At 40.5% G+C, this 27,883-nt stretch overlaps 1 protein-coding gene across 1 annotated transcript in view; it reads left to right on the top strand.

Annotated features, from left to right (window-relative positions):
- The window catches only part of LOC111148903 (ATPase phospholipid transporting 10D (putative)), a 104,599-nt gene that overhangs the window by 50,012 nt on the left and 26,704 nt on the right, over positions 1-27,883 (top strand). The window contains exons 6-15 of the mRNA XM_022505679.1: positions 254-360; positions 644-775; positions 1,183-1,310; positions 1,429-1,681; positions 10,455-10,693; positions 18,656-18,844; positions 21,497-22,091; positions 22,708-22,814; positions 24,835-24,961; positions 26,573-26,757. Coding sequence (XP_022361387.1) covers positions 254-360; positions 644-775; positions 1,183-1,310; positions 1,429-1,681; positions 10,455-10,693; positions 18,656-18,844; positions 21,497-22,091; positions 22,708-22,814; positions 24,835-24,961; positions 26,573-26,757 — 2,062 coding nt within the window. The remainder of the gene's footprint in view (positions 1-253; positions 361-643; positions 776-1,182; positions 1,311-1,428; positions 1,682-10,454; positions 10,694-18,655; positions 18,845-21,496; positions 22,092-22,707; positions 22,815-24,834; positions 24,962-26,572; positions 26,758-27,883) is intronic.

The following is a 27,883-nucleotide window of genomic DNA, read 5'->3' as shown; positions in this document are numbered from 1 at the left end:
TTTGTAGAAGTTGACAATCGGTGAATAATGGAAAACAATGGTAATTGAAACTTTTTGCATCTTTCTCTGAGCCAAAGCAAAATAACAAAAACAAATGGCCCAGAGATTTGAAACCTTTTCTGTGAACTGCTCGACTGAATACTTTGTCAAGAAAACTCAAAATCCACGATTTTAATTTTTGCATCCTCATGTTTGCTATTTATTTTCCCCCCAGTTTTACTATGTAAAAATAAATCTCTGTGCTCTCTCATAGAGAACATTCCAACAAAGAACGCGTGGGTCTCAGTAAAGAAAATTTACTACTTAGAGGATGTACCATTAGAAACACAGAGGCTGTGGCGGGCATTGTAGTTTACGCAGGTTAGTGACACTCCTCATTTTCACGGTTGTCTCCTCTGTGTTTTTCTTCAAGTTAACATTTTCCGTTTATTCAGAATGCAGTCTACAAAAGCAGAAAGGAAATTTTGTCTTGATAAGCTTAATCCTTGCTCCTGTTTTTCTAAATGGATCGCAAAAGCAAACTAAATTAGCAAAATATATTATGCAACTACTCTTTATTAAATCATCTGTCACAGAGACTTAAAAACATGATACTTGCTATCTGGCTTTAATTTGCATATTTTCTGACATGTTACCTGTGTAGGCCATGAAACCAAAGCAATGCTGAACAACAGTGGCCCAAGGTATAAGCGCAGCAAATTAGAAAGAAGAGCAAATACAGATGTCCTCTGGTGTGTCCTACTTTTGGTTGTGATGTGTTTAACTGGTGCATTGGGTAAGTAAAATAAGATTTTTGTATACTGACCTCTTTTCAGCAAGATCTTTATTTGAAGGTATTTTATTTTCAAAATATTTATGAATATTTGACTTTTGCAAAGGAGATTTTTATTTGCCAATAATAGTTTCCCTCACATCTTTATCTTTCTCATTCTGTGATCTGAAAGGCATTAATGTTGATTATAGCCAGTTACACGTGGCCACAGTAGGAAAGGGACCTGGGAAGAGATTTGAAGAGAGACCAAGACAGGAGAATGTGGAGCCTTTTGCTTTTCATTTTGTTTTCAGAAATAAGTAATTGGTGTTCATCCAAAATAAATACTCTTATTCCTCTTTAGGAATGAAGTTCTATATTTACATAATACATATGTACCATGCTTTTCATGTCTGTGTGTTTTTTGAAAGGTCATGGAATCTGGTTGAGTAGATATGAAAACATAATGTTTTTTAATATCCCTGAGCCTGATGGACATGTCATATCACCAGTGTTGGCAGGATTCTATATGTTTTGGACCATGATCATTTTGTTACAGGTAATTTCTGTTGAGGTCATCATAGAATTTTAAGATCTTTGTTACTTACCCAACTATGTTTGGTTTCTCAAACTTCCTTTTCCCTCTAACATTGTTTAAATTATTTGGTTCCTCTTAGGTCTTGATTCCCATTTCACTCTATGTTTCCATTGAAATCGTGAAGCTAGGACAGATATATTTTATTCAAAGTGATGTGGATTTCTACAATGAGAAAATGGATTCCACTGTTCAGTGCCGAGCCCTTAACATCACTGAGGATCTTGGACAGATTCAGTATCTCTTTTCTGATAAGACAGGAACTCTTACTGAGAATAAGATGGTTTTCCGAAGATGTAGTGTGGCAGGCTTCGATTACTGCCATGAAGAAAATGGTGAGTATTGGGTTTCTGTGAAAACCAACCCTAAGATTGGTTGTTTCTGGCACCCAGTTAAAGCTTTGATAATTCTAGCATACGGGTGCTATACCTCATCAAAAAAGGCATTAAGCTTCATTGTGCTTTCAAAAGCTAGTAGGTCAGAGTCAAGGGGTCTACTGCCATAGTTTCTTCAAAAGGGAAGGAAATTACTAATAGCAGTAGGAGGTGGGAGATGAGATACAGTGAGAATAGAGTATTATAGATACTTTGAGAATCTAATGAAACTATGACCATCTCCCTAAGAAATATTTTGAATCTAATGAAACAACTGAATCTCCATGAGAAATATTTTGAAAATAATTCCAAAGGGAGGGGTACATCTTCTCCCTAAACCATCACATCATCCTTTAGCCATAGATATCCATCGATTCTTGGTTAAGAACACATAGTTTAAGAATAAATATAATGAGCTAAACTTCTGAGGCTAAGGAAGTAAATAATACAAATGGCAAACTTTCTTTAAAGAATTGAATTACATTAATTTTGTTATTTACAAGAGTAATATGCACTCCTATGAAAATATTTCTGAGAACTATCCATAACTAATTAAAAACCTTACTCTCTAGAGGTTAACCACCATTAACAATTTGATGAATATGTAACTCTCCATATTCTTTTATATGTGAACATACGTATTTGCACATTTTCCCTTTTATAAGTTAGAACAGTTACAATATTTCTTTTTGTGGTTTGCTTCTTTTATTCAACACTATCTCATGGATTTTTTTTTCTGAGTGAGCTCATAACTTAACATCAAGTGCATGGTATTGCACTGTATGTGGTCAGGCTTACTTTGCTATTGTAACAATACTTTCAATGAACTTACTCAATTATCACTTACTTATTCAACATAAATTTTGTGAGCCCCTAATATGTGGCACAAGTCCCTTGATCTCATGTAGCTTTTAGAGTTTAAGGCAAGGAAACATAATTAAAGATTATGATATGTAAAAGAAAATTCATCAAGTAGTATGCATTTTTGTACATACATGTTTGTTCCTATCTTATTTTTATGAGATACCTTTCTAGAGTGGTATTATTGGCTCCAGAGGAATGCACATATAAAATTTTTATAGATCCTGCAAAATTTACCTCTAAAATATTGTGCTGATTTACATTTCTACCACCCAGAAAAACAATACCCGCTTTTCACACCGGCCATAATGGGATGAAGTTACTCTTAATCTGTGTGATTTTTGTCTACTCAGCACTTCATTGCCTTAATTTGTCTCTGATTAGCAATGAGATGCTTAACTTTTTATGTGTTCGTTGGTCTTTTGAATTTCCTTGGTAAAGTGATCATTTCCTTTTCCTATTTTGTATCTATTAAGGCAGGGCTGGCGTTCAGCTCGTTGTTCAGTCCAGGTTGTCTGTGGCCACTGTCCCTGTTCGTTTGGGCACTTGTATTGAACTGAATGTTAAATAATTTGTCCCTGTGATATTATCCTTCTATGTGTGATGAGTATTTTCCTGCTTCTTCATTTATCGCTGTATTAGTTTTCTACTGTCACATAACAAATTACGACAAATTTAGTGACCTTAAACAACACAAATATACTGTCTCATGGCTTTTGTGGGGCTTGGAGCCTGGGTGTGGGATGGTGGCATCCCCCCTTAGGGTATGTCACCAAGCTGAAATTTAGTGTCAGCTGGGACTGTTCCAAGCTCCTAGAGGTGGCCCACTGTTTCTTAACACGTAGCCTCTCCGTAGCATCCTAGTTTGCTTCCTCAAGGCCGCAGCATAATCTCTAGCTTTGAATTTCTCTGACTTCAGGGAAGTACTGTCACTCTTCTTTTTACCTTATGAGATCAGATCTACCTAGGATAGTCTTCTTTTAGATTAACTCAGATTCAGCTGGTTAGCTGCTTGGTCACATCTCCAAAATCTTTCCAAGGTTTCCATATAACATAAGTGAATCAAAGAATCAAAGAAGCGAAACCCCATAGTACCCAGAAGGTATGTTCCGGTCAGGGGGACCAGAAACTTGGTGCCCATCTTAGAATTCTGTCTAGCATGGTCTCTTAGGGTGTTTCTACTTGTCAGAATTTTTATGTTTATTAAATCTTGTCAGCTATTATGAATATTAATAAGATTACGAATATTATAATTCCTGTCAGTAGTGTTAAACCCGGCCCAAAATTTGAAAAATATAACTGTATTTTCTCCTAGATATACATACATACATACATACATACATATATGTGTATATGTATTTTTAAGATTTTATTCATGGTGGGGAGCACTTGCACATGAGTTGGGGCAGGGGTAGATGGAGAAGAAGAATCTTCTTTTTTTTTTTTTTTTTTAAAGATTTTATTCATTTCATTTGACAGACAGAGATCACAAGTAGGCAGAGGCAGGCAGAGAGAGGAGGAAGCAGGCTCCCTGCCGAGCAGAGAGCCCGATGCGGGGCTCGATCCCAGGACCCTGGGATCATGACCTGAGCCGAAAGCAGAGGCTTTAACCCACTGAGCCACCCAGGCGCCCCAGAATCTTCTTTTTTTAAAGATGGTATTTATTTATTTGTCAGAGAGCGCAAATATAAGCAGGGGACCCTGGGATCATGACCTGAGCCTAAGGCAGAGGTTTAACTGACTGAGCCACACAGGCACCTTCCTAGGCACATGTATTTTTTAAGCCAGGTTTTGTTACCTGTGAACGCGAGGGATAAAATGTTGGATATTTATTGCATAATCACTATAGAAATATAAAAAATAGCTATTCATATTGGATATGATGATACTCTGCATTGTTTCATCTTCTTCAGTGCATTTTTGTTACAAAAGCAATATTGTAGAAAATTTCTGATAAGCTAAAAGAAGAAAATTTAATAACGCCCACCAGAGTGGACCACTGTTAACACTTTTGTACATTTCTTTTGAGTCTTTTTTTGTACACATGGGTGTTGCACTTCTAGAGGCTATGCTATATTGCACTATAATAATTGCCAAAATTTATATAAATAATCCACCTCAGTGTAGCTGAACTTTCACACCCATTTGTGAGATTTGTGTCCTCCATAATGTTTGACTCTAGATCCCTGTTTTGAAGAAGTATCATATAGTAGTAATGTTTCACAAAATGTACAATGGAAAGCACTGCCTTGTTTTTTGTATTAGGAGTATTTAAGAGGGCTAGTACCATCCTTTCCCATCCCAGTCCCTGAGCCTGCACATTTGGCTCAGCAAGTGCATCTCCTCCGTAGCCCCTTAGGCAGAGAAGGTACCAAGTGACTGAAAATCCTATGCTACCCTGACTGAACTGTTTGTGCTCCATGGGTATTGCACTCCTTCAAGAAGGTTCCAGCTTTGCCTGGGAGCAGATCTCTGCCATAGATACATCCAGAGTTCCGGGTCTCCTTTCTGTAATGGTTTAAAAACAAGGACATGTACATACATACTCTGATTGATAAAGGAGGGAATAGTAGGGGCTACTTCTCTCCAGAATTTAATGCTGAGACATACTATGTTCACTGAAAAGAAAGCTAGTTAACTCTTTAGGATTTGCGGGCAAAAGATTTGCGTAGGCGATCTTTCCGTAAAGAACATTGCTGCTAGGAAAGAGCCCCGTGCACGTATGCATTTGAACTAAACGCATCTGACAACACCTTTTGATGTTTTAAAACCTTGCAACATAGGGGCACCTGGCTGGCTCAGCTGGAAGAGCGTTTGGCTTTTGATTTCAAGGTTGTGAATTTGAGCCCCGCATTTGGTATAGAGATTATGTAAATCAATAAACTTGAAAAAAAATAAAATCAATAAACTTTAAAAAAATAAAATAAAATAAATTGCAACTTAGAAATTTGGTCCGTGGACTCAGCAGCAGCAGTAGCACCTGGGTGTGTATTAAAAATAATGCAGATTCTCCAGCCCCTCTTTAAAGCTTCAATTAAAATCTTCATTTAACAATATTCCCAGGTAATTTGTGTGCATCTTAAAATTTTAAAAGGTATTTCTTTAAAAGATTACTGAAAGAGGATGTCTTTTTTAAAATAATTTTTTAGTGTAGAATATTATTAGATTTACAGACGCTATTAAGGGTTCCGTTGTGCCCCCCCCATCCAGTTTCCTTTGTCGTTAATGTCTTATATTAGTCGTATAGTACATTTGTCCTAAGTAATGAAATAATATTGACATGGAATTATTAACTGAAATCCATACTTTAGTCAGGTTTCTTCATTTTTACCTTATCTTCAAGGATCCCATCCAGGAGACCTTGGGACACTTAGATTTGACAGCTTTTCAAGCTTTCTGTTTTTGGATGACCCTAGTTCTGAAGGGCGCTATTTAGGGATTTTGTACAATGTTTCTCACTTTCAGTTTGTCTAGGGAGTGCCTTTATGATGCACGATTTGTGAATGTGATCTCTACAGTGGTAGCCCATAGCAGTTTCCAAGAACAAGGATTTTGGAATCCGGCCTCCTGAGTCTGATTCCCGTCTTTACTGCCTACAAGCTGAGTGACTCTGGGCAAGTTACCTATTTTCTCTGGGCCTCAATAAAAAGGATCAGTATTATTCATGAAGATAATTCATGAAAAGCCACTTGGAGCATGGCACAGAATAAGTTCTTTATCAGTAAGAGCTGCTATTGTGGTTGTAATTATATATACAGAAATATAAATAAAATAAATAGATTGATCTTTTGCGGAGCTCATGGTCCAGTGTGGAAGACAGACATGGAAATGTAAAAATATGTGAGTGTCATTAAGATTAAAGTCTGGTGTTCTTGTTGCATACTGTTTTGATTTTCAGCAGTCAGTGTAGGAGGCGAATTTAGCACTGATCGAGATTTGGAGCCTAGAGGATATCGGGCAAAGAAATTTTTGGAATGCTGGAAATGCACAGGGAGTTAGTTTAGAAAAAAAGATTTGTGTATCAAGGATATGTGGATGATACAGTTGGACGAAGCTTAGCTGGGCATGCTGTTTATAACGGGTCAAAGTTGGGATGCTGGAAATGTTTGGGGGATTAGTTCATAGCAAAATGTTTGGCGGATATGGGGATGATATAGTTGGGAGAAATCCGTGAGCATGCTGTGCTGTTCATTTTTGGTTTTGGCCCTTTGGGGAGCACATTGAGAAGTGTATAAACTTTTTGTTCCATAGACTCTTGCTGACTTCTTCCAGATAGCAAATAAATATAAATAATGGGGCATGAACAGGTTATTAGCTATTTGAAGGGGGAGTCGGAAGAGAAGATGAGGGATTAAATAAGAAGGAGAAATAAAGTAGTTGACCTAGTATCTAATCCAATACCTACCTTGAGTCAAAGGAAAGACTACATACTTTGTATTTTCTCCTTTGAGTTGGAAGGCAAGGATTCCTGCCCCACTCTGAGGCATTCATGGAACTAATTAGAACCAGCTTTAAGAGACATATGAAAATCTTCATGATCATTTGGGTAGATTTTGTTTACCAATATGGTAATATGCTTTTCCTTCTCATGTCCAATTGTTGAGAAATTTTCAGAGTCTACAAGTATTACTCCAGTAGCTTTGTTTTCTGAATCAAATTGTAACTTTACTGGTCTATTTCCTTCTCATAGTTTTTTTATGAAATGATTAAAGATTACCCCATGTGTTCTATGCTATTTATTGAACAAGTTTGTCCTGTCCTAAGGGCTGAGCTCTCTGGCATTATAGTAATTACACAGTTGCATAGTGACTGATTTCCCTAATGATGGCTAGAAGAACTTCCTGTATAGCCCTTATGTTTCTATAGGTTTTGTAATACTGTAATTTTATTTATTTTTATTTTTAAAAGATTTTATTTATTTATTTGACAGAGAGAGATCACAAGTAGGCAGAGAGACAGGCAGAGAGAGCGAGAGGGAAGCAGGCTCCCCTTTGAGCAGAGAGCCCGATGCGGGGCTCCATCCCAGGACCCTGAGATCATGACCTGAGCTGAAGGCAGAGGCTTAACCCACTGAGCCACCCAGGCGCCCCTGTAATTATTTATTTTAAAAATGGTATCACATATCAGTAAATTTCTTTAGCTGTTCAAGGACTTATCAACCTCAGCACTATTGACATTTTGGGCTGCATTATTCTTCATCATGGGGTCTGTCCTGTGCCTTCTAAGATGTTTAGATGCCTCCTTGGGCTCTGCCCACTGAATTCTAGTAGCACTCCTGCCCAAGTTGTGACAAACAAAGTGTGTACAGGCATTGTGAAATGTTTGGGGGAATAGATTCACCCCTTATTGAGAATCTCTGAACTAATCTATCATCTACCAATAACTGCTAAAGAGATAGAAGTAGTGGATACATGTACTGGCTTTGGAGTCAGGAAGATCTAAATTCATATCCCAGATCTGCCCCCAGCTAGCTATTTATCTAACCATGGTCAGAAGATCATGTCCCTGGTCAAAGATCTGTCTGGATTTTAGCCTCTCTTAGCTATAAAGTGGAGCAGTGATGGTTCCTACCTGGTAGCATTATGTTTAAGATGAAAAAGGAAGATGTAGACATTTGTAAAGGAACCTAGACAGACGCCTGATGGAAAGGAGGTCCTCAATAAATGTTAAGTCCCTACCCCACAACTTTCCCTTGATCCCAGATAGAGATTATTAAACAGGATATGCAGATATTCTTTATTTTATAAATTAACTTGCCAAAGCCATACTTTATATTTAGTAACTAGACTTGGCCTGCATACAGACAGCTAGCAATTCAACAAGTACATATTTACTGATTGTCTACTCTGTATTCCAGACACTGGTTATCATGATAAACAAGACAGACAAGGACCCTGTTCTCAAAGAGCTTCTATTGGAGAAAATAGATGCAAATAAATTAATTCTTAAATCAAGAAAAAAATAATGAAAAGTGCTTTCCAGTGAATTAAAATGGGTTGTTATGATACAGAATGATCGGAAGGCACTTTGGATTGGGTAGGGGGGCAAGGCCTCTCTAATATTTAGAGCTTAGATCTAAATAACACGCTTGAAGTTCAGGTGCAAAAACCTACCAGTGAGAGGCAGCAGTTGGTATAGAGGCCCTCAGGTTAAAATGAGCTTGGCAGTTTTCAAAGTAAGAAAAGAAGGCCAGCGAGGCTGGACTGTGGAGAAGTGTGGAAGAAGAAGGGGCAGGAATGTTAAAGAAGTCAGCTGAGATCAGATCATTTTGAGCTATGGAAGCCAACATAAGGGAAGTTTTGTGAATGAGTAATCTGCTCTGCTTTATGTTTTAGGAAGATCACTCTAGCTACTGGTTGAGGAATGGAATGCAAAGGGGCAAGGAGACCAGTTATGAGGCTATTTGCACTGGCCCAGTTGGGAGGTGATGGTGGCTTGGACTAAGGTAATGAAGATGGAGAGAGTCTGAGATATTTGAGATGTATTTTGGATAAATAATAGATAGCTGTTGGTGATGCTTTGCATATGGGGACGGGGGAAGACCAGGAGAATCAAGGAGACTCCTAGATTTTCGGCATAAGTAGCTAGATAAATAGTTAGGTCCTGTCTACAAAGATGGGGAAGGCCAGAGGAAGAGTAAGTTTGAGGGAGAAGTGAGGAAGAGTTCTTCTTTGGCCATATCAAATTTCAGGTATCTAATATCTATTTAGTCAACAAATATTTACTGAGTATTAGTAAATACAGCTCTGGGAATATCATATTAACATGTTAATATCATATTAACAAAATAGACAAAACTCTGCCTTTTTATTCTAGTGGATGTTTCAAAAAAAATAAAAACAAGATCTATAGATCTATCTATAGTGTTTAAATGGTGTTAAGTGCTGCAGTAGGATTTATAATAGTGTGGTTGTTGTATCTGGCAAACTTTTGCTGTCAAGGGATGTGATAAGAGACTTGAGAAAGGTAAGAGAGTGAGCTCTGTGGATATCTGCTTGAAGAGTCCACTAGACATCCAGCTGGAAGTATCAAGTAGAGAGTTAGATTTATATAGGAGTCTGGATTCCAATTAGAAATTGGAGTTGAAGTTACAGGTTTGGAAGTCAGGTGCATATGAAATGATATTTCAAATATAAGGCCAGGTGACATGACCAAGGAAGAGTATATAGGTGGAGAAGGGAAAGAGTTCCTGCAGCATCCTGGTGTTTGAGGGCTGAAGAGAAGACAGCAGGAGAAACTAAGAAGGAACAGCCATTAAAGTAGGAGGAAAAACAGGTAGGCATGGTGTCAGAGAAGCCAAAAGAGCCATTCAGAGAGAATGGTTAGCTCTGTTGGATGTTACTAAGAGTGCAGATAAGATATGGACAGATGCGATAATTGGATTTGATAATGTGGAGCTCATGCGTGACCTTGCCAGGTGTAGTGTCGGTGGGCAGACAGGGACAGAAAGCCATGAGATTGGTTGAGGAGAGATTGGTGTCAGCATAAGGGGAGAATTGTAAGGGTGAAGTCCTTGAGAAGGCTGGCGGGGTGGGAGACAGATTACAAATAGAGAAAGCTTGACAATTGAAACTTTATCAATAGTAGTAGTAGTAGTAGTAGTAGTAGTAGTAGTAGTAGTAAAAACAGTTTGGATACGGGTGTGGAGAGGTTGGTAGATTTGCTGATGGGATAAGAAGGGAGTTGCTTCCTAATTGCTTCTACTTTTCTTAGCAAGGTAAGTTCATTAAGGGAATCTGGGGAGGGGATTTTGGAGGGCAGATTTGAAAAGGGAGGAGATGATGTGTGATAGCTGTTGAAGTAAACGCCTGACATACTCAACCAGCAAGCGGTTCTTCTCAGGTAATGACCCCATGTGATTTTTCTCTTTCAGCCAAGAGGTTAGAGTCCTACCAGGAAGCAATCTCTGAAGATGAAGATTCCACTGACACTCCGATCGACTCCCTCAGCAATATGGCAAAACCCAGGGCCCCCAGCTGCAGGACGGTTCATAATGGGCCCTTGGGAAGTAAATCCTCAAACCATCTTGCTGGGAGCTGTTCAGCTCTGGGAAGTAGAGAAGGAGCCAGTGAAGTGCCTCACTCCAGACAGGCTGCTTTCAGTAGCCCCATTGTAAGTGTGAATACGTGACTTGAATTTTGCACATCCATCATGAATAATGAAAGAACATTCCGTAATTATGACAGAGCCCAACACTGTTATCTTTCCTACCTGAGAAGAGACTACGTAATTGCCGTTTAGTGTAATTGCCACACATCATTAGAAATATAAGCAAACACTATCGCAACTTCCTGATCTGTGGGATGATTCAGTGTTGAGAGATAATATATCATTTCTGAAAAAGCATGGTGTTTCTGATCGGGACCAGTCATGTCTGAGCCTGAAGAAGGCTGCTGGGGTTTAAGGCACTTGGCTCACTCTCAGAGCCCCAAAGCTTGGCAGGGTTATCTCACAGACAGAGAAGGATGTCTGAATCACAGGCAAATTAAAGTACCCTCCCAAGGCCTTTTTATCTTTCTGCATTCCTCCCCCACATCCCACCATACCTGTGTCCTCTTCCCCTTTCCCAGTCCTCAGGATGACATTTTCTCATATTTCCATTTTAAAGCTCAGCTGGGTGTTGTTGCTTGATTCCCAGAGGGAAGTTTTGAACAGTGTTTAGTCACACTTACTGATGAACCCGTTTTGCTGCCAGAAAATAGAGAGCTCCGTGTGGAAGATAGGAAAGACAGACGATAGATACTTCCATGAAAGAGCTAGAGGTCACAAGTTTTGCCATACTTAACATTGCTTCAGTAAAAATTCAGCTGCCTGATTTCTGCCCTCCACAGTTCATTAATACTTGTGTTTTCCCAAGATGAGAGGATTCCCCAGCCGTGAGACCAGTAACTGGTTGATCTCTAAAATAGGCAGCCTAACAAGAACGAATCTACTTTGGGGGAATCTTTGGGTTTCTGCATTGAATTAAATTAAATTGTATGGTTTTCATAGTAGCGATGTGATCTGAGTAGACCCCAGTGAGCTCACTTGTCCTAGAAAGGCCTTGAGGGGACTCTCTTGGCTCTTTTCAAAGTTGCCAGTGAAAATTGCAGCCACAAGGGTGATATTTCAGTACGACTCATTTCGTTAATTTCTGTGGCACTAAGCTATAAAACCTGGCCTAGTGGATCTTGGACATAGATCAGACCATTCCAAACATGTAGCCTTAATTTTCCTCCCAACTTCTGAAAGAGAAATAGGGGAAGAATGCATCTAGCATCTTCTGTGCACTCTAAGGCCGTATCAGGAAAAGGGGCACATGGCTGGCTGGGTTAGGAGAGCGCATGACTTTTGATCTCGTGTGGGGTTGTGGGTTCGAGCCCCATATTGGGTGTAGAGATTACTTGAAAGTAAAATCTTTTTTAAAAAGGCTGTATCTGGAATAAATATCTATTTTCCTCTCTTTTCACCTATTCCTCTACTAAGCTTTTACATTTTTCATGTACATGAAGTTACCACCTGTTGACTCATGTTTCCTTGGAAGTAGTAGGGCCTGGCTACCCAGAGGGCCTGTGCCCCACCCACGCTCTCAGTTTCCTGATTTAGTCTCATTGTCTTCTTAGAAAAAAATGATATTTCTTAGCCTATTCTTTCATCTGTAACATTTCCTCCATCCAAAATGTACTCTCCCCTATTGGCAACCTACCTCTGTCTACCAAACCTGATGAAATACTTACTTCTTATAATACTTAGTTCTTACTTCAAATATTCTTCCTTCTTTTTTTTTTTATTATACATTTTTTTTTTTAATTTGAGGGAGAAAAAGAGCCTGCACGCAAGCGGTGGGAGGGCTTAAGAAGGAGGGGGAGAGCAAGAGGGAAGGAATCCCAAGCAGACCCTGCAGAGCCCCACTTAGGGCTTGATCTCACAACCCTGAGATCATGACCTGAGCTGAATCCAAGAGTCAGTTGCTTATCGGACTGAGCCCCCCAGGTGCCCCTAAATATTCTTCCTTCTGAAGACTTCTCAGACTCTTCTCAGATCCTGAACTCTCTGTACATATTCCCTCCCTTCCTTGGTTCTCATTTCTTATTTCTGCCTCTGACGTACACCATTAACTCCTTGAGAGCAAGAACTCTCATCTTGACTCCTCAGCATCCAGTGCAGTGACTTGTGTGCCCATTCTTGACAAGTAGGTTTTTTGGTTTTGTTTTGTTTTTTAAGATTTTTTTTACTCATGAGAGAGAGAGGGAGAGTGAGAGAGAGTGAGCACACCAGCAAGGGAAGCAGCAGGCAGAGGGAGAAAGAGCAGCAGACTCCCCACTAAGCAGGGAGCCTGATGCAGGGCCGCAATCCCAGGATCCTGGGATCATGGCCCGAGCTGAAGGCAAATGCTTAACTGACTGAGCCACCCAGGTGCCCCTCGAGAAGTAGTTTTTTGTTTTTTGTTTTTTTTTAAGATTTTATTTATTTATTTGACAGAGAGAGATCACAAGTAGACGGAGAGGCAGGCAGAGAGAGAGAGAGAGAGAGGGAAGCAGGCTCCCTGCTGAGCAGAGAGCCCGATGTGGGACTCGATCCCAGGACCCTGAGATCATGACCTGAGCCGAAGGCAAAGGCTTAACCCACTGAGCCACCCAGGCGCCCCGAGAAGTAGTTTTGAAGGTTGTTAAATAAAGCTGATTACCACGCTCAGTCTCCCCATTCAGTCTAATTTTTTTTTCTTACTTGTCCTATACAGCTGAAGCAAGCACTTGTCCTATACTTCAAGGCCATGTGTCATTCTCATTGTGTAGACACACTGGGGTTGTTGTTTGGTTTTGTGTTTTCAAAACCACACCGTTATATATAGGGTAAAGAGGTAGGTGTTCCTTGAGATACGAGATCATTTCACTCTTGCCCTAGACAAGTTCATTTTACCCTTTTTGTAGACGTGAGATTATTTTGAGAAAGCTATAAATTCTTTGTCCTGAAAAATTAGCATCTATAAAAGTTTTGCATACAATTGCAGAAGCCTGTCCGTGGAGCCCAGGTTAAGAATACGAATGTAAGGAATCGCACGGAGGACATTAGGAGAAGGGAAAAATGAAGGGGGAGAAATTGGAGGGGGAGATGAACCATGAGAGACTATGGACTCTGGGAAGCAAACGGAGGATTTTAGAAGGAATGGGGGTAGGGGATTGGGTTAGCCTGGTGGTGGGCATTAAGGAGGGCACGGATTACATGGAGCACTGGGTGTTACAGGCAAACAATGAATCATGGAACACTACATCAAAAACTAATGATGTCCTGTATGGTGACTAACACAACATAATAAAAAAAGAATCAATTTAATTAAAAAAAGAATACCAACTTGAGAGCACATCGAGAGCCATGATGTGTAGAAACGGAAGATGGTTAAGATGGCACCTTGGACGGGGAGGCGAGTTGAGAGCCAGGGGTGAGGATACTAGGCAGGGTACTGGCAAAAATATGCCAACCTTTGGGAATTAAAATGTCACTGAGACCCCTGAGTCCTGGGTTCATTTTACCTATTTGAAATAGAAACCTTTTCTTTGTAGGCCAGTGTTTCTGTGCTTCTTTCATCCTCTCTCTGCTTTCATTCAGTGAGACCACTGTTCATTCAGCCTAGGTAGCTGTTAGAGCCCTGTATGATCTCCTTTCTGTCATTGAGGCCTTAGCTTAGAATCACCTTGTCAGTAAACCATCCCTACTACCTAATCCAAAGTTCTTTCCACCCCCATCCCCACCCTGTGTCTCTCTGTCTCATTCTAGAAGCATCTTACTTGCTCACAGGTTAGTGTTTGGATCTGATATCTCCTCTCATTAGAATGTGAGCTCCATGCAAGCTAGGATCCTCTCTGCCCTAGGCACCTCTCTTTCCCTAAGGAGTGCCTGACACCATAGATCAGCAAAATATTGATGGGATCAGTGAATGAATGAATGAATGGCTTAGTGAAAAACAGTGGCAAAATACTAGACACTGGGATATAAAATGAATATGACATGTCCCTGTCCTTCGGTTTTATTCTAGGTAGAGGAGACAGACATATCAATAAATACATACCATCCTGTGTTATAGATGCCGTAATGGTGGGTTAAACCAGAGTAGAGTGAGGGCGCAAAGAGGGGAGTGATCGACTCTCAGGGGATGAAGAGGGATCGAGAAGGGCCACAGAAGAGACGTAAAACTTGAGTTGGGATCAAACTAATGAGTAGGGGTTTGCAGAGGAGAAAAGGAAGAGCATGTAGGGCAGACTGTGAGGCAACTGCGGGGGCTCAGAGACAAGGGGCTGTGGACGAACGTGGTGTAAGGGAGGAATGACCATGTGTGGTTGTGGGAACTCGTCTTTTTCCTTCAGGTCTGTGGTGGTCAGGAATCTGAGGAAGCCAGAAGAAGGCTCGTGTGTCCATACTTCAGCCATGTTAGGTGGGCCAGTGAGCCCCTAAAGCTGGAGTAGGATGGCAGTGGAAAATGAAATAAGAGCCATGGCCACTGGTAGAACTGGGGGAGGAATGGGGAGCACTATTAAGGCCGTCGTAAAGCTTCAGCCAGCACTGTTAGAGGGCAAAGAGAGGTCTTGGCCAACATTTGCTTGTTTAATGAGACCTGCAACCTGGTAGGAAGGCATAATGTGAATCATGAAAATCTAAAATTTTAAATAGTCAGATGTTATATAAGATTCGGACAAAGATTCAGGACTCCCAACATGAAACTAGATAAGGCTTTGTTTAACTGTAGGAAACTATCCACATTGTGCTTAAATTCTTTAATTAGGAGGATAACTTTTCTCTGCGTTTAAAAAAAAAATGTCTATTTGAGGCAAAGTGGGAGGGGTTTATGTATGTTTTCTAAAGAGTGGCATCTTTTTTTTTTTTTAAGATTTTTTTTTTTAATTCATTTGACAGACAGATCACAAGTAGGCAGAGAGGCAGGCAGAGAGAGAGAGGAATCAGGCTCCCCGCCGAGCAGAGAGCCAGACGCAGGCCTCGATCCCAGAACCCTGGGATCATGACCTGAGCCAAAAGCAGAAGCTTAACCCACTGAGCCACCCAGGCGCCTGAGTGGCATCTTTTTATTCTGTTTCTCCAGCGCCTACTTATATAATATAAAAGCAGCAAGTGTTTGGTAATCGTGTACAATAAACTTTTATTCTTCTCCATGTGCTGGGTATTGAGTTAAGGATCCAAAGATCAATACAGGATGGTCCTTCCATTAAAGGAACTTACAAACTCTAAGAACGACATGTGCCTGGAATCATTTAAAGCAGCATGATGTGGGCCTTGCTCTTGGGGTAATCGGAGTTCCGAGAAGACAGAAGCTGTCCATCACAGAAAAAAAGAGCAAAATCCAATTTTGTAATACAGGGTCTCAGTGAGGAAGATTTGGATCTCAGAAAAGATCCTATCTTTTTTTTTCCTTTTGTATCCTCTAGATATCGTCATAGAGATCAGAATTGCATGTGATAGCTCTGTACCTTCTCTTCAGTTCAGCAGCTAAGTATCTTAGTTACTAGGGATTAATTTATTTAGAGAGACCAACTTAAGTGAAAGAATGTTATGTGCCTGCAGCTCAGTATGATACAGATCTTTTCTTAAATCTCAGGGGCTCTCCTTTCATGTATTGTGTTATGGTTGTCTTGTGTGGTCCTGAGTTTCTGGGGTTTTCCCACATTTAAGAGTACTTCTTGTAAACACAGTTTTGCTGACAAGAGCCCCGCTTTTGAAAGGGTCTAGTATTTCTTCTCTTCTTAGGCTCATGGTCCAGCTTCTCGGTTCAGGCAGTCGTCACATTTCCCAACTGGCATGTGAGACTGGCTTATGTCAATAGTGTTTACCACGAAAGTGGAAGGTAGAAACCTTTCAATTGTCTTAGATTGATTTTGGAATTCAGGGGACTCCTTATGTCCTGAAGTGAGTCATTAGTCAGTAAAGATTTCATTGAGACAATGAAATCACTATAAGCTTATAAGGTCTCTAAGGCAATCCCAGATGTGTTCCACAGAGCAGATGTCTCTAAAAAATTTAATTTGGGAAGGCTTCCCAAAAATTTAATTTGGGAAGAGTCCCAGTACCTATTAACCTCTCTGAGAAGAGCTGCAGTAAAGAAACCTGTTTGATTTAAATATTTCTTAGAGTTTCATTCTGAAATAAGTTGGGTGTTTTTATTGTTTGGTTTTTTTGGCTTACTGTATATTAGCATTCTGAGACACATGTTTCTGGAAACATTTTCCAGCCCATGGAATCTCACAAGCACCAGATGACAGTATAATCAGAGACCTTGATAAATATCATGTAACGAGTTTCCCAGTCATCCCTTGGCTGACTAAGCACTGAGTAAGAAAGAAGTCTCTCAGACTTATTCACCCTGGCAAGGAGGTTGTTGAGGAAAGGATTGTTCTCCGAAGAACTGAGGGCCCAGGCACTGGCTCAGTATTACTGTGTACGTGAGATTCATGAGGTTATTGTGGTGGACTCATTAGAGAACAGCCATCAGATTATTGGGGCCTATGATAAACTCCACCAAACTGTGATAAAATTCAAATTTTGCCAAGTCAAACATCATACTATGGTGGATATTGATGTATTTAGATATTTTAAGAATGCTTTGTGACAGGGACACCTGGGTGGCTCAGTCAGTTAAGTGTCTGTCTTTGACTCAGGTCATGATCTCAGGGTCCTGGGATTGAGCCCCGCATCGGGCTCCCTGCTCAGCAAGGTGTCTGCTTCTCCCTCCGCCTTTCCCCTCCCCCAACTCATGCATGCTCTCTGTTTCTTTCTCTCTCTCTCTCTCTCAAATAAAGAAAATCTTAAAAAAAAATGCTTTGTCGCAGCAGATAGTGTGGACCCATCGTGAGTCTGGTAACCTGCCTGAAGATTCCTGCTGTGCTGGTTATCACCTCAATATCTCACTCACTTTATACAGCCGCCTTGTAATATAGGTGTTATTTTTAGTATTACTCAGAAGAGGGAAATGAAGCTTGGAGGGTTGAACAAGCTGCCTGAGGCCACCAGCTAGTGTCCAGTGGGTCTAGGGCCTGAACCCAAGCCCACACGATTTTCATCCCATGCTCTTATTAAGCCTGTGCTAGTTCTCACCAAACTGCTAAGCGTGAAATACAAGCCGTAGTCTTTTGAGTCTAAACTCACATGTCTCACATCTCCCCATTTTACTCCTGGTTCTAAATCACCTCTCCTGGCTTTCCGGCAGTCAGTTCGCTCTGCCAACCAACTATATCCACGGCTCCTCTAGAATACAGTGTTGGCTTTTGTGAAAACTTGATTTGTAGCAGATGGTCCCTGTTTTGGCTCATCTGAAAAATTTCTAAAGCAGTTGTCTACACGTTACCGGATTATAAACAGATTTCTACTACAACATTCTTTTGTTAAAACCAGTACTCTTCAGTAGGCATGAGAAGCACTGTGTTAAACAAAATGGATATATTTTTGTTCAACAGCAGAACTTCTGAGAGCTAATTTGTGCTCAGGATCTTTAAAAGGAGGGCACAGGGCACAGTTGCCGAATGTATTTGATGATCAGAAATCTCTTAGAGGAACCCTCATTAGTGTCTTATAGTATGTTACTAGTAATGATCTTTGAATGTGTTCCCCTACTCCTCTTGTATTTCTCAGGGAGGTTCTCCTCTTGTTTCTGCTTTCATTTTTATAATAGTAGTGATTTGAACCATAAGATATTTTGTTAAAATAACATGGTATGAATAATGTCCTGACTTCAAAGACAGTTGGTACTCCTCGGTTGTTGGATGAATTGCCAGTTGCTTTTGGATGCTGTGGCAACTGTGTATTTCAGCTAGATTTTGGTGGAAGGCGTTGTTCCTGTCTCTTGACGAGTTTAAATTAATAGGGTACTCTCCATCAGAATTATACATTCTGGATTTTCCCTTTTTTTTTTTTTGTCTGTTATTTTCCTATTCTCACTTCCATGGTACCATATATATTAAATCTTTTTTAGGAGAATAAAGTTTACTATCACAGGTTCATAGATTCTGCTTATAAAACTACTTCTCCTGTAAATTTAAAGCTCACAGTTTTAGATACTTACTGTAATAACACTTTGTCTTCTTGGGTTTTCAGGAAACAGATGTGGTACCAGACACCAGGCTTTTGGATAAATTTAGTCAGATTACACCGCAGCTTTTTACCCCACTAGATGAGACTATCCCAGATCCACTACTGGAGACCTTGTACATCATGGACTTCTTTATTGCTTTGGCAATTTGCAACACAGTAGTGGTTTCTGCTCCCAACCAACCACGACAAAAGGTAAGATCTCTAATACAAATGAGGGTTACTTTCCAGAAGAGAACTTCGGGTTTAAATGTACTTATACTGGTCTTGTTATGTAGATAATAATTAATGCTAAATGATAATAACAATACCAGCTAACATACATCACTTAATCTCTGCTCTGTAACTACGATATTCTTTTTTTTTAATTTATTTGACAGAGAGAGAGAGATCACAAGTAGGCAGAGAGGCAGGCAGAGAGAGAGGGGAAGCAGACTCCCTGCTGAGCAGAGAGCCCAATGTGGGGCTCGATCCCAGAACCCCGGGATCATGACCTGAGCCGAAGGCAGAGGCTTAACCCACTGAGCCACCCAGGTGCCCCTGTAACTACGATATTCTAAGTGATTTATTGATATTAACATGTTACCCTTCCAATGACCTCATAAATCAGGTAATATTACTCCACTATTCCCCATTTTATAATTGAGGGTAAGTAATTTTCCTGGGGTCACAGGGCCAATTTGTGGGGGAAGTGAGATTTGAACCCATGAAGTATGGCTCAGTGCTGTTCTACTGTTTTGCCTCTAGAAGGATAGCTGATGAGAATAGCTCTGGTAGAATGCGGCTGTGTTCATTTTGCATAGTTTCTTTACCAAATTGAAACTTCTTTGAGGCTTCTGAGACTTCCCACATCATATGCATTATGTCAAGCGAAATAAAAAGTATTGGATTCATTATCATGTTTAATGATAATGTACCATTTTCCTGTACCAGTTGGGTTAGTTCTAATTAGTTCTAACCCAATTTAAAAATCCAAATATTTATAATGTATCAAGATGCTACAGTTCCCATAAAAGCTAGATTGAAAAAGTCAATTTATAGTTTAGAATTTATGGAAAAATTCATTTTCAATTAAAAAGAAAAACTAGTTTAAAAGACCGGTGATTCACCACATGCTGTGCTAGCTTCCTTGTGTATAACTTTCTTCCCTTTTGCACATATCCACTTAAAATTCAATTTGCGATGCAACCCAATTAAATTTTAATTTTCCATCAGATCATTTTCTTTTAGCAACTTCAGAGGTGGTCAACTTTAACATAAAAATAATTTACATCCAATTAAGCTTTTATTTGATCAGAAAACTGTTTTTGTAAGACTTTCGGCTAGAGAGTTTCTCTTTAGAAAGTGATTATGTAATTAGAGAATAAATCACTGGATGTTCTTTTTTTCTCCTCATGTGACAATTTTTCTCATACATCTGTTTCCAAAGTAGGCACCTCTTGGTGTTTCTTGTTTGAAAAATACTGTCGCCTTATCCCCAAAGAATATAATACCCTGTGGTCTGAAAGAAGGTCTCTACAGGTAGAAGAGCCTAAGCCTCATGATATTTTGAGGTAATGACTGAGACAGTGAATAATAAGGAGCTAAACAGAATCTACAAAGAAGATGAAACCTCACCTGTGATGGTTTCTTTTCATTTCCGAGTTCCAGTAAGTGTGGAAATCGACCAACATGTGTTTCTCCAACTGTCAGAAGATTAATAATTTTTAGGAAAAAAACTTTTTAATATCTTGGGCATTTCTGAATGACAGAGTTTTAGGATCCAATTAATTGGCCTTCATAATTAATATTAAATTCTACATTTAATCACATAAATGTTACGAGCTAGAAAAACATCAGGCTAAAAATTATTAAAAATTCTGTAATATAAATTACAATAGAGACTCACATTCATTGTGAATTTCTGCTGATAAGGTGATAATTTCTACTGATAACTCTTCTGTAGGTCAGTTTCTTTACTGGCCTTTTTAAGACAACAGAAAAAGTCATAGTAACAACCTTTTATAGAATCTGGTGGGGGAAAGGGAAAAAAGCCCATCTTGTTTGTTTGTTTGTTTATTTATTTATTTGACAGAGAGAGAGATCACAAGCATGCAGAGAGGCAGGCAGAGAGAGAAAGGGGAAGCAGGCTCCAAGCAAAGAGCCTGATGCGGGGCTCCATCCCAGGACCCTGAGATCATGACCTGAGCTGAAGGCAGAGGCCTAACCCACTGAGCCACCCAGGCGTCCCATCTTGCTAATTGTTTGACTTAACTTTCTTCCAATGTTTTGAATGTATATTATTACTCAACTTGTTTCTTATGTTGTTCACACAGTTTTAAAAAATTTTTATATTGTTCACACAATTTTTACATTTTTACAGGTTTTCCAGTTTCACCCCATAGGCTTTCTAAACTTTATTTTTAAAATATTCAAGAAGATATTGCTGTTTTACTATTTTTGAATACTTAATTTGCTTATTATTTTTAAATTGCTACTGCTAGGATGTACATAATACATATTATGGATTATCTATCTATATTTTAAGTTATTCATTAGGAAACACTGCTATCGTATGCCCACTGGTAGCAATAGTGGCATTTTATGTTTTGCTATCATTTGTCACATCTCTTTCTGAATGGTTGTAGAAATTATAATGCCATCAACATTAGCACATATTTTTCATTATGGCCATTTTTATTTTTGCTTGTATTTTCTGGGGGCAGTCTTATGTATGAAGCAGGCTGCTGGCTGTTTAAGGAGTGGTAACTCTTTCCTTATCTAATTATTTCCTAGTTTGACTTTAACGTTGTCATCTACTGCCTTTTTTATTCTATTACTGAGACCCTGTGGCATCTTCTCTCCTAGATTGGGCTCTCGTCCCTGAGTGGAATGCCTATCAAGTCCTTGGAAGAGATTAAAAACCTCTTCCAGAGATTGTCTGTCCGAAGATCAAGTTCGCCATCGCTTGCCGGTGGGAAAGAGCCCTCTCCTGGGGTCCCAAATGCCTTTGTGAGCAGACTCTCCCTCTTTAGTCGAATGAAACTGGCTTCCTCAGTGGAGGAAGAGGCCTCCCCTGGGAGCGAGTGCCCCCAGGGCTCTGGGGACTCTCCTTGCCCTCCAGATACGGAGAAACAGAACAGTGATCCTGGCCTCCCGGAGGCGACGGGACAGCCCTCCACCTCCACCCTGTGTTACGAGGCGGAGAGCCCGGATGAGGCGGCCTTGGTGTATGCGGCCAGGGCTTACCAGTGCACTTTACGCTCCCGGACCCCAGAGCAGGTCGTAGTGGACTTCGCCACTCTGGGGCCATTAACATTTCAACTCCTACACATCCTGCCCTTCGACTCTGTAAGAAAAAGAATGTCTGTGGTTGTTCGGCACCCCCTTTCCAACCAAGTCGTGGTGTATACAAAGGGTGCTGACTCGGTCATCATGGAGTTGCTCTCGCTGGCTTCCCCGGGTGAGTTCATACTGCGCAGAGCGTGGAGGGTATATGCGTGGTTCAGAGATTGAAAGGCCAATCTCGATGGTTCTATAAAGAGAAACACGTGTATATTTGGGGATCAGCTGCACTTTGTAAATGGGGGAAGCTGCCTAGGATTTGGTGAGAATGCATGTAAGTTTTGGTGGTGCACAGACCTGGGTGCACATCTGGCCTCTGTCATCGGTGGTGTCTTGGTAAAGTTACCTACCTATTCTGTGTTCAACAAGTGGGGAGTGTCATACCTGTTTTATAGGTTCCTTGGAGGTTTAATGGCATACTGTGTGCACTATGCATAGAGCCTCTGCCCAGTGCCTCCCCAATGGAGGCAGCTAGAATGATGATAGTTCTTGTTACTATTGTTATTGACGGTGTGGGAACGGTGTTCGTATTAAGTTCTTGGTACTTTCCCTCTTCCTAGAAGGAAGGGAACAAGGGAAAGATTTATTTAGAGTCCCTTTTATAAATGTGCATTTGGGATTCAGAACTACAAGGTCTTTTGTCTGTTGTGGGTTGGAAACTATACCATTGTTTGTAAAAACATCTCTGTAATTGGGCGGACTGGTGGGAATACTTGTTTTGTTAATTATTTCAGATGGAGCAAGTCTGGAGAAACAGCAGATGATAATAAGGGAGAAAACCCAGAAACACTTGGATGACTATGCCAGACGGGGCCTACGCACTTTATGTATAGCAAAGAAGGTGAGGCTGCTGTGTTGGGCCCATCGTGTTCATTCTTTCACTTGGGTGGCCCTCACTGTTCGGGGTCGAGCGTGCGTCAAACTCTGATCCACACGGTTGGGAAGGTCTTGGATCGTGGGCTCTCTATTCACAGTGTCTATCTTCCATATGCATTGATTGGTTGCAGTTTGTTCTCAGTGTTTTGCCAAAAGAACACCTGAAAATTCTGTTTTCAGAGTTCTCCCCTGTTTAAGTGTGTCTGTGAGTGCTTTAGTATGTTAGCTGCAGTTTGCCTGGAAATAAAAATCTAAAAGTCCCTGGACCTACTTTCTTTTCCCTCAGTCCTTTGTAATTATCATCTCTGCATTAAATGTTCTTTGGAAAGAATGAGGCCAGAGACTGACCTTAATTTTCCCCTAAAGTTCTCACAATTTTTCCTTACATGCTCATAAGTCTTTATCTATCAATCCAAGTAATTTTATTAAATGTTATGTCAGTATGGATTATTCTCTTGTTGAGAATAATACTGAGATGTTGTGTATGCTTTCTAAGACACTGAAGTAATAAGGAAGAAGACAGAACTCCAAGAAGTTGAGGGGTGATATTACCAGACCCTCCCCTGGGGACATGGGGGAAACAGACCTGGAGCCCTTTTCAAGTGAATTGGTCACGTTTTTATGCCAGTAGGATGTGGCTTGGGTATTGACCAAGTCAAGCTTCTCAGCTGCAATGAGAGGGAGTCGAGTAGGGGTTGAGACAAGAGAAGGCTGTCTTACGGGGGAGGGAAGGGAGTTAGTTGTAGAGGTGTAACAGAGACTTTGATGAACACTGAAGAACATGAAACAAAGAATGACAAGTCCATGTAGGGGAACTACTAGAAAAGAACCAAGAAATTCATCTTGCCACCTCTTTGCCTCTTCTCCATATAAACACTCCCCTGCCCCACTTTCTCTCCCTCTAAACCCTGTGGTTAATTTTTGCTGTGTTAGAAGCCAGAGTATTGATTTCACTCTGTCATTCTGGGCTCCAATGAGTATAAAAGACAGGCAGATACATGCAATTCAAAGTCTCGGTGCATGAATTGCCATTCATTATGATTTCCTCCTGGAAGCCTGAATTGGAGACTCTACTAGGACCTAAGGCAAACATAGGGATCTCTTGTTTCTTAGCCAAATTCTAGTTCTTACGATCTGCCTTAGGGCAACTGGGATCTGTTGCAGACTCCTAGTCAACACTTAGTCAGGCAGCTAACTGGAAAGTTTCAAGATCAAAGGAAAAGGAGAGAGAGTTCTACCTTTTCAAGTGGAATGATCCTGCCCCTGATAAAAATGCAGCCCAGTAGATGTCAGATTCGTCCTAGGTCCACTAACCCTGTGGGTAAGAATAAGTAGATAGAGAAATTGCCTTCCTCCCTCTATTTCATGTTGCTTTAGGAAACTTGTAATATAGATTTCTCTCTCTATGGCAACCTAAAGAAGAAGGAAAATGTACCATTGGTTCCTTCTTCAGGAATTCCATTTAATTTCTTCTGGAAGAGTCCTTCCTTGTTTCACGTCTATGGTTTCCTCCCTCTTTTCACCTTTACAAATAACTGCCCCATAAACTAATCATCAGAAGATACCAGCGGTGCTGCTGCCTCCCTAATACTTGGAACTGAGCAATCCTGACACCACTTTCTCAACTGCGCCATTAAGATCTTTCTAGATTTAACTACCAAGTGGAGACGTCTTCCAACTGCATAGTCCCTGACTTAATTAAATAGATTTAATTAATTAAATAGATTAATTAAATAAATTTAATTAAATAAATTAAATTCATCATATATGATGCCTAGGATTTCCAAGAGGTACTGAGCTAGTGGGTCCATCCATCATCAGTGTTACAGTAGTCTGATCTCAGAAAGCTTGTGGCATGAGGAATGAAGACAGGATTACCTAGCTTGAATCCGTCTAAGCTTGGATTACCTAGTGGTCGGGGTCCTGGCAGGATCCTGCAAGATGATATGGCCTTTCTCATAGCTCTTTTCTCCCCCACACTGCAGGTCATGAGTGACGCTGAATACGCGGAGTGGCTGAGGAACCATTTTTTAGCTGAAACCAGCATTGACCATAGGGAAGAATTACTCCTTGAATCTGCCATGAGGTTGGAGAACAAGCTCACTTTACTTGGTAGGTAGACTATGTTGTACAGTCAAAATAGAGAACTTTGGAAAACACTGGATATCTCTAAGTTTAAAATTATTCACCAGTGGTTTGCCCCAAACACACCACCACTTTGATCTAACAGAGCAAATAGTTGTCTCCACCCTGTCCAGTCTTATCTGTACCCCGTTTCTAATTCTTTTCATTCTGCTTTCCACTCTAGTGAACTAGACTTCATTTTTGGTGGGATCAGGGTGGTCATCCTTAAGAAGATCATTTAAAACCTTATCACTTAACATAGACTACCAATTCAAATAAATATCCTGGTTCCAGAGGCTATCCAGTTGAAGTTTCTTGCCAGGTGTTGGTTAAGGTACATGAAACGTGTGGTCTTTTGAATCTGCACGTCAAATCTCTCTTATTTAGAGGAAACTTAGAGCACGGAGTGGTTCGTTGACTCATTCAAAGTCACGTGCTAGTAGCTGACAGAGCTAGAAGGAGACTCAGAGCTACCTAGTTCCAGGGCCGATGTTCTTTATTCTGTACCTACAACCGGACCAATGAAATTTGTTTCTCTCTCTTTTATGTCCTGATTGCAGCTAAAGTTTGCACAGTGGACACCTCTTGTCCAGACTGAGCTGCATCCTGAAATCATCTGGAGCACTTTAAACTCTTCTCAGGGGTTCTGATTCCATCGATCTGACATGTGGCTGGGGCGTTTGTATATTTAAAAGCTCCCCAAGGAATGCTAAGAGGCAGCCAGGGTTGAGAATCCCCACTGTCTCAAGAGTCTGGAGATCTAGACTCTAATCTGAGTGCTCACCTACCGGGAGACCAGTCTCTGAGTTCCATTGCTCTGGTTCACAGAAGAACAAGGATCTCACTTTGTAAGGAGTGGGAAGAGTGATGATACCTAATCTATGTCATTTCTCTGTGACAGCGTCCGTAGTACGGGTCCACATTTCCTCTGAAATTCCAAACTCAAAAGTGCTCTGTGGGTTTAATGCCAGAATGCATTTGGCTATAAAATCAGGCCTGATTTGATAAGATTTTATGAGTCTTTATTATCCTAATTAGTACAAACATTATAAGTTTTGCTACAGAAATCTTAATATGCTTCATTAGTGGATATTTCAAAACCTAAATATACTACATTACCTTTCTAAAATCTGAAAAACTTTCAAATTCCAAAGCTTTTCTGGCCCCTGTTGGTTTAGAAAAGGTATTTGCAGACTTGTAATATCTATTTTCAATGCTCTTTCATAACATAAGCAACTTATTGGCAAGGGCATTCCTCAAATGCCTGCCTTACCCTCAGGAGTACCACAGAATTATAAAATTATAGAGCAAGGTTACACAAGTAACTGAAACCACAAGTTTCCCTCAATTCACAGAGAGGAAAGCTAGCCAAAAGGAGAACAAGTAAGTTTAATAAGCTCAGTGATTCCTAAGGTTTCCTTCCCCAGATATGATATTGTCTATGATTTGGGGCTGGGTCCTCACACTTCCTTTGAATGCCCGGAAGCTACTGGAACAGTGTGTAGCTCAGGATGGCGCTAACAGAGTTCCATTATAGCCCAAATAAGCTTCTGCTGGCTTTGATTTCTCACAAGCCCTTTGCATCCGGCTGTCTTTTAGGTGCTACAGGCATTGAAGACCGTCTCCAGGAGGGAGTCCCCGAGTCCATTGAGGCCCTTCAGAAAGCCGGCATCAAAATCTGGATGCTTACAGGGGACAAGCAGGAGACAGCTGTCAATATAGCTTATGCGTGCAAACTCCTGGAGGCGGATGACAAGCTCTTTATCCTCAATACCCAGAGTAAAGTAGGTATAATGAGACTGAATCCGTCCTTTTGCTTTTTCTTAGCCAGGGGAGTGTTTGTGATTAGATGAATGTAGGGAGGAAAAAAAACCCCAGTAACCCTTAGCTTGATAATTATGTCTTCTCTTTAGCAGCCTACCTTGTGCTTGGGAAGGTACCGTAGTCCTTCTAAAGGCTTCATGGTTAAATATGATTCAAAAGAATTATTGCTAAAGAAAGTTGCCTTTTATTTTTTATTTGCCTCCCCTCCCCCATATTCAGTTTCCAGAGATTTAAGATTTAGCCCATAACGGCAAAATATATCAAGTTCTGGTACAGGACTTCAACTTTCAAGTTGAGGTGGTGATTTCTATCAAAATCAGGTGAACACTTTAATGTCTTTATGTTAATTACAAAATGGACTCTCGGGATAATTATGCCCTCTAGTGGTAATTCCTAGGTATAGTGCTGTTGAGAATATGGCGTTTCAAACTGTTGTAAGGGAAGGGAATTTTTTTTTTTCCTTAAGAAGGAATTTAAAAGGTTTGGATCCACCTTATTTTTTAAATTATCCCTGCCTCACCCCCATTAATCTCTAACACAAATGTTCTAATCAGTTAAACAGGCATTTTAAAAAAGTTTTTCTAGTATGGTAATATTCTCTGAGATTTGTGCATGTTATTTAATTAGCTTGGAGAACCTTCCTCCCTCCTTCCTCGATAGTCAGACTTAATCAATGACATCCATTCTCTGGCAGCAACCTGCCTCTCAGAAATCCTCTGGAGTTTCCCTTCTGGATCCCATCTTGGGGCTCTGTCACGGGCTGCCATGTTTTTAAGGTCGGGCCTCAGCCAGTACCTAACCAGATCATACATTTTAAGGAAAGAGAATTTTCCTTATTCAACACAGAATGAGGTCTCCTTGGCAGTTGTCTGTGGACCAGAGAGCCATAACCAAAACCACCAGGTAGCGCCCAGTACCAGCAGGGGCTGAACACAAGAAAATTGTCATTAGTCATTTTGGTCACTAAAATGGCTGTGCTAGGGGTGCCTGGGTGGCTCAGTCATTAGGCGTCTGCCTTCGGCTCAGGTCATGATCCCAGGGTCCTGGGATCGAGCCCCGCATCGGGCTTCCTGCTCGGTGGGAAGC

This window comes from Enhydra lutris, unplaced genomic scaffold (genome assembly GCF_002288905.1).
Source record: "Enhydra lutris kenyoni isolate GAN:26980312 unplaced genomic scaffold, ASM228890v2 scaffoldscaffold21, whole genome shotgun sequence".
Taxonomy (NCBI): Eukaryota; Metazoa; Chordata; class Mammalia; order Carnivora; family Mustelidae; genus Enhydra; species Enhydra lutris.
The sequence above is the reverse complement of the archived record's forward strand: the minus strand, read 5'-3'. Positions and strand labels throughout refer to the sequence as shown.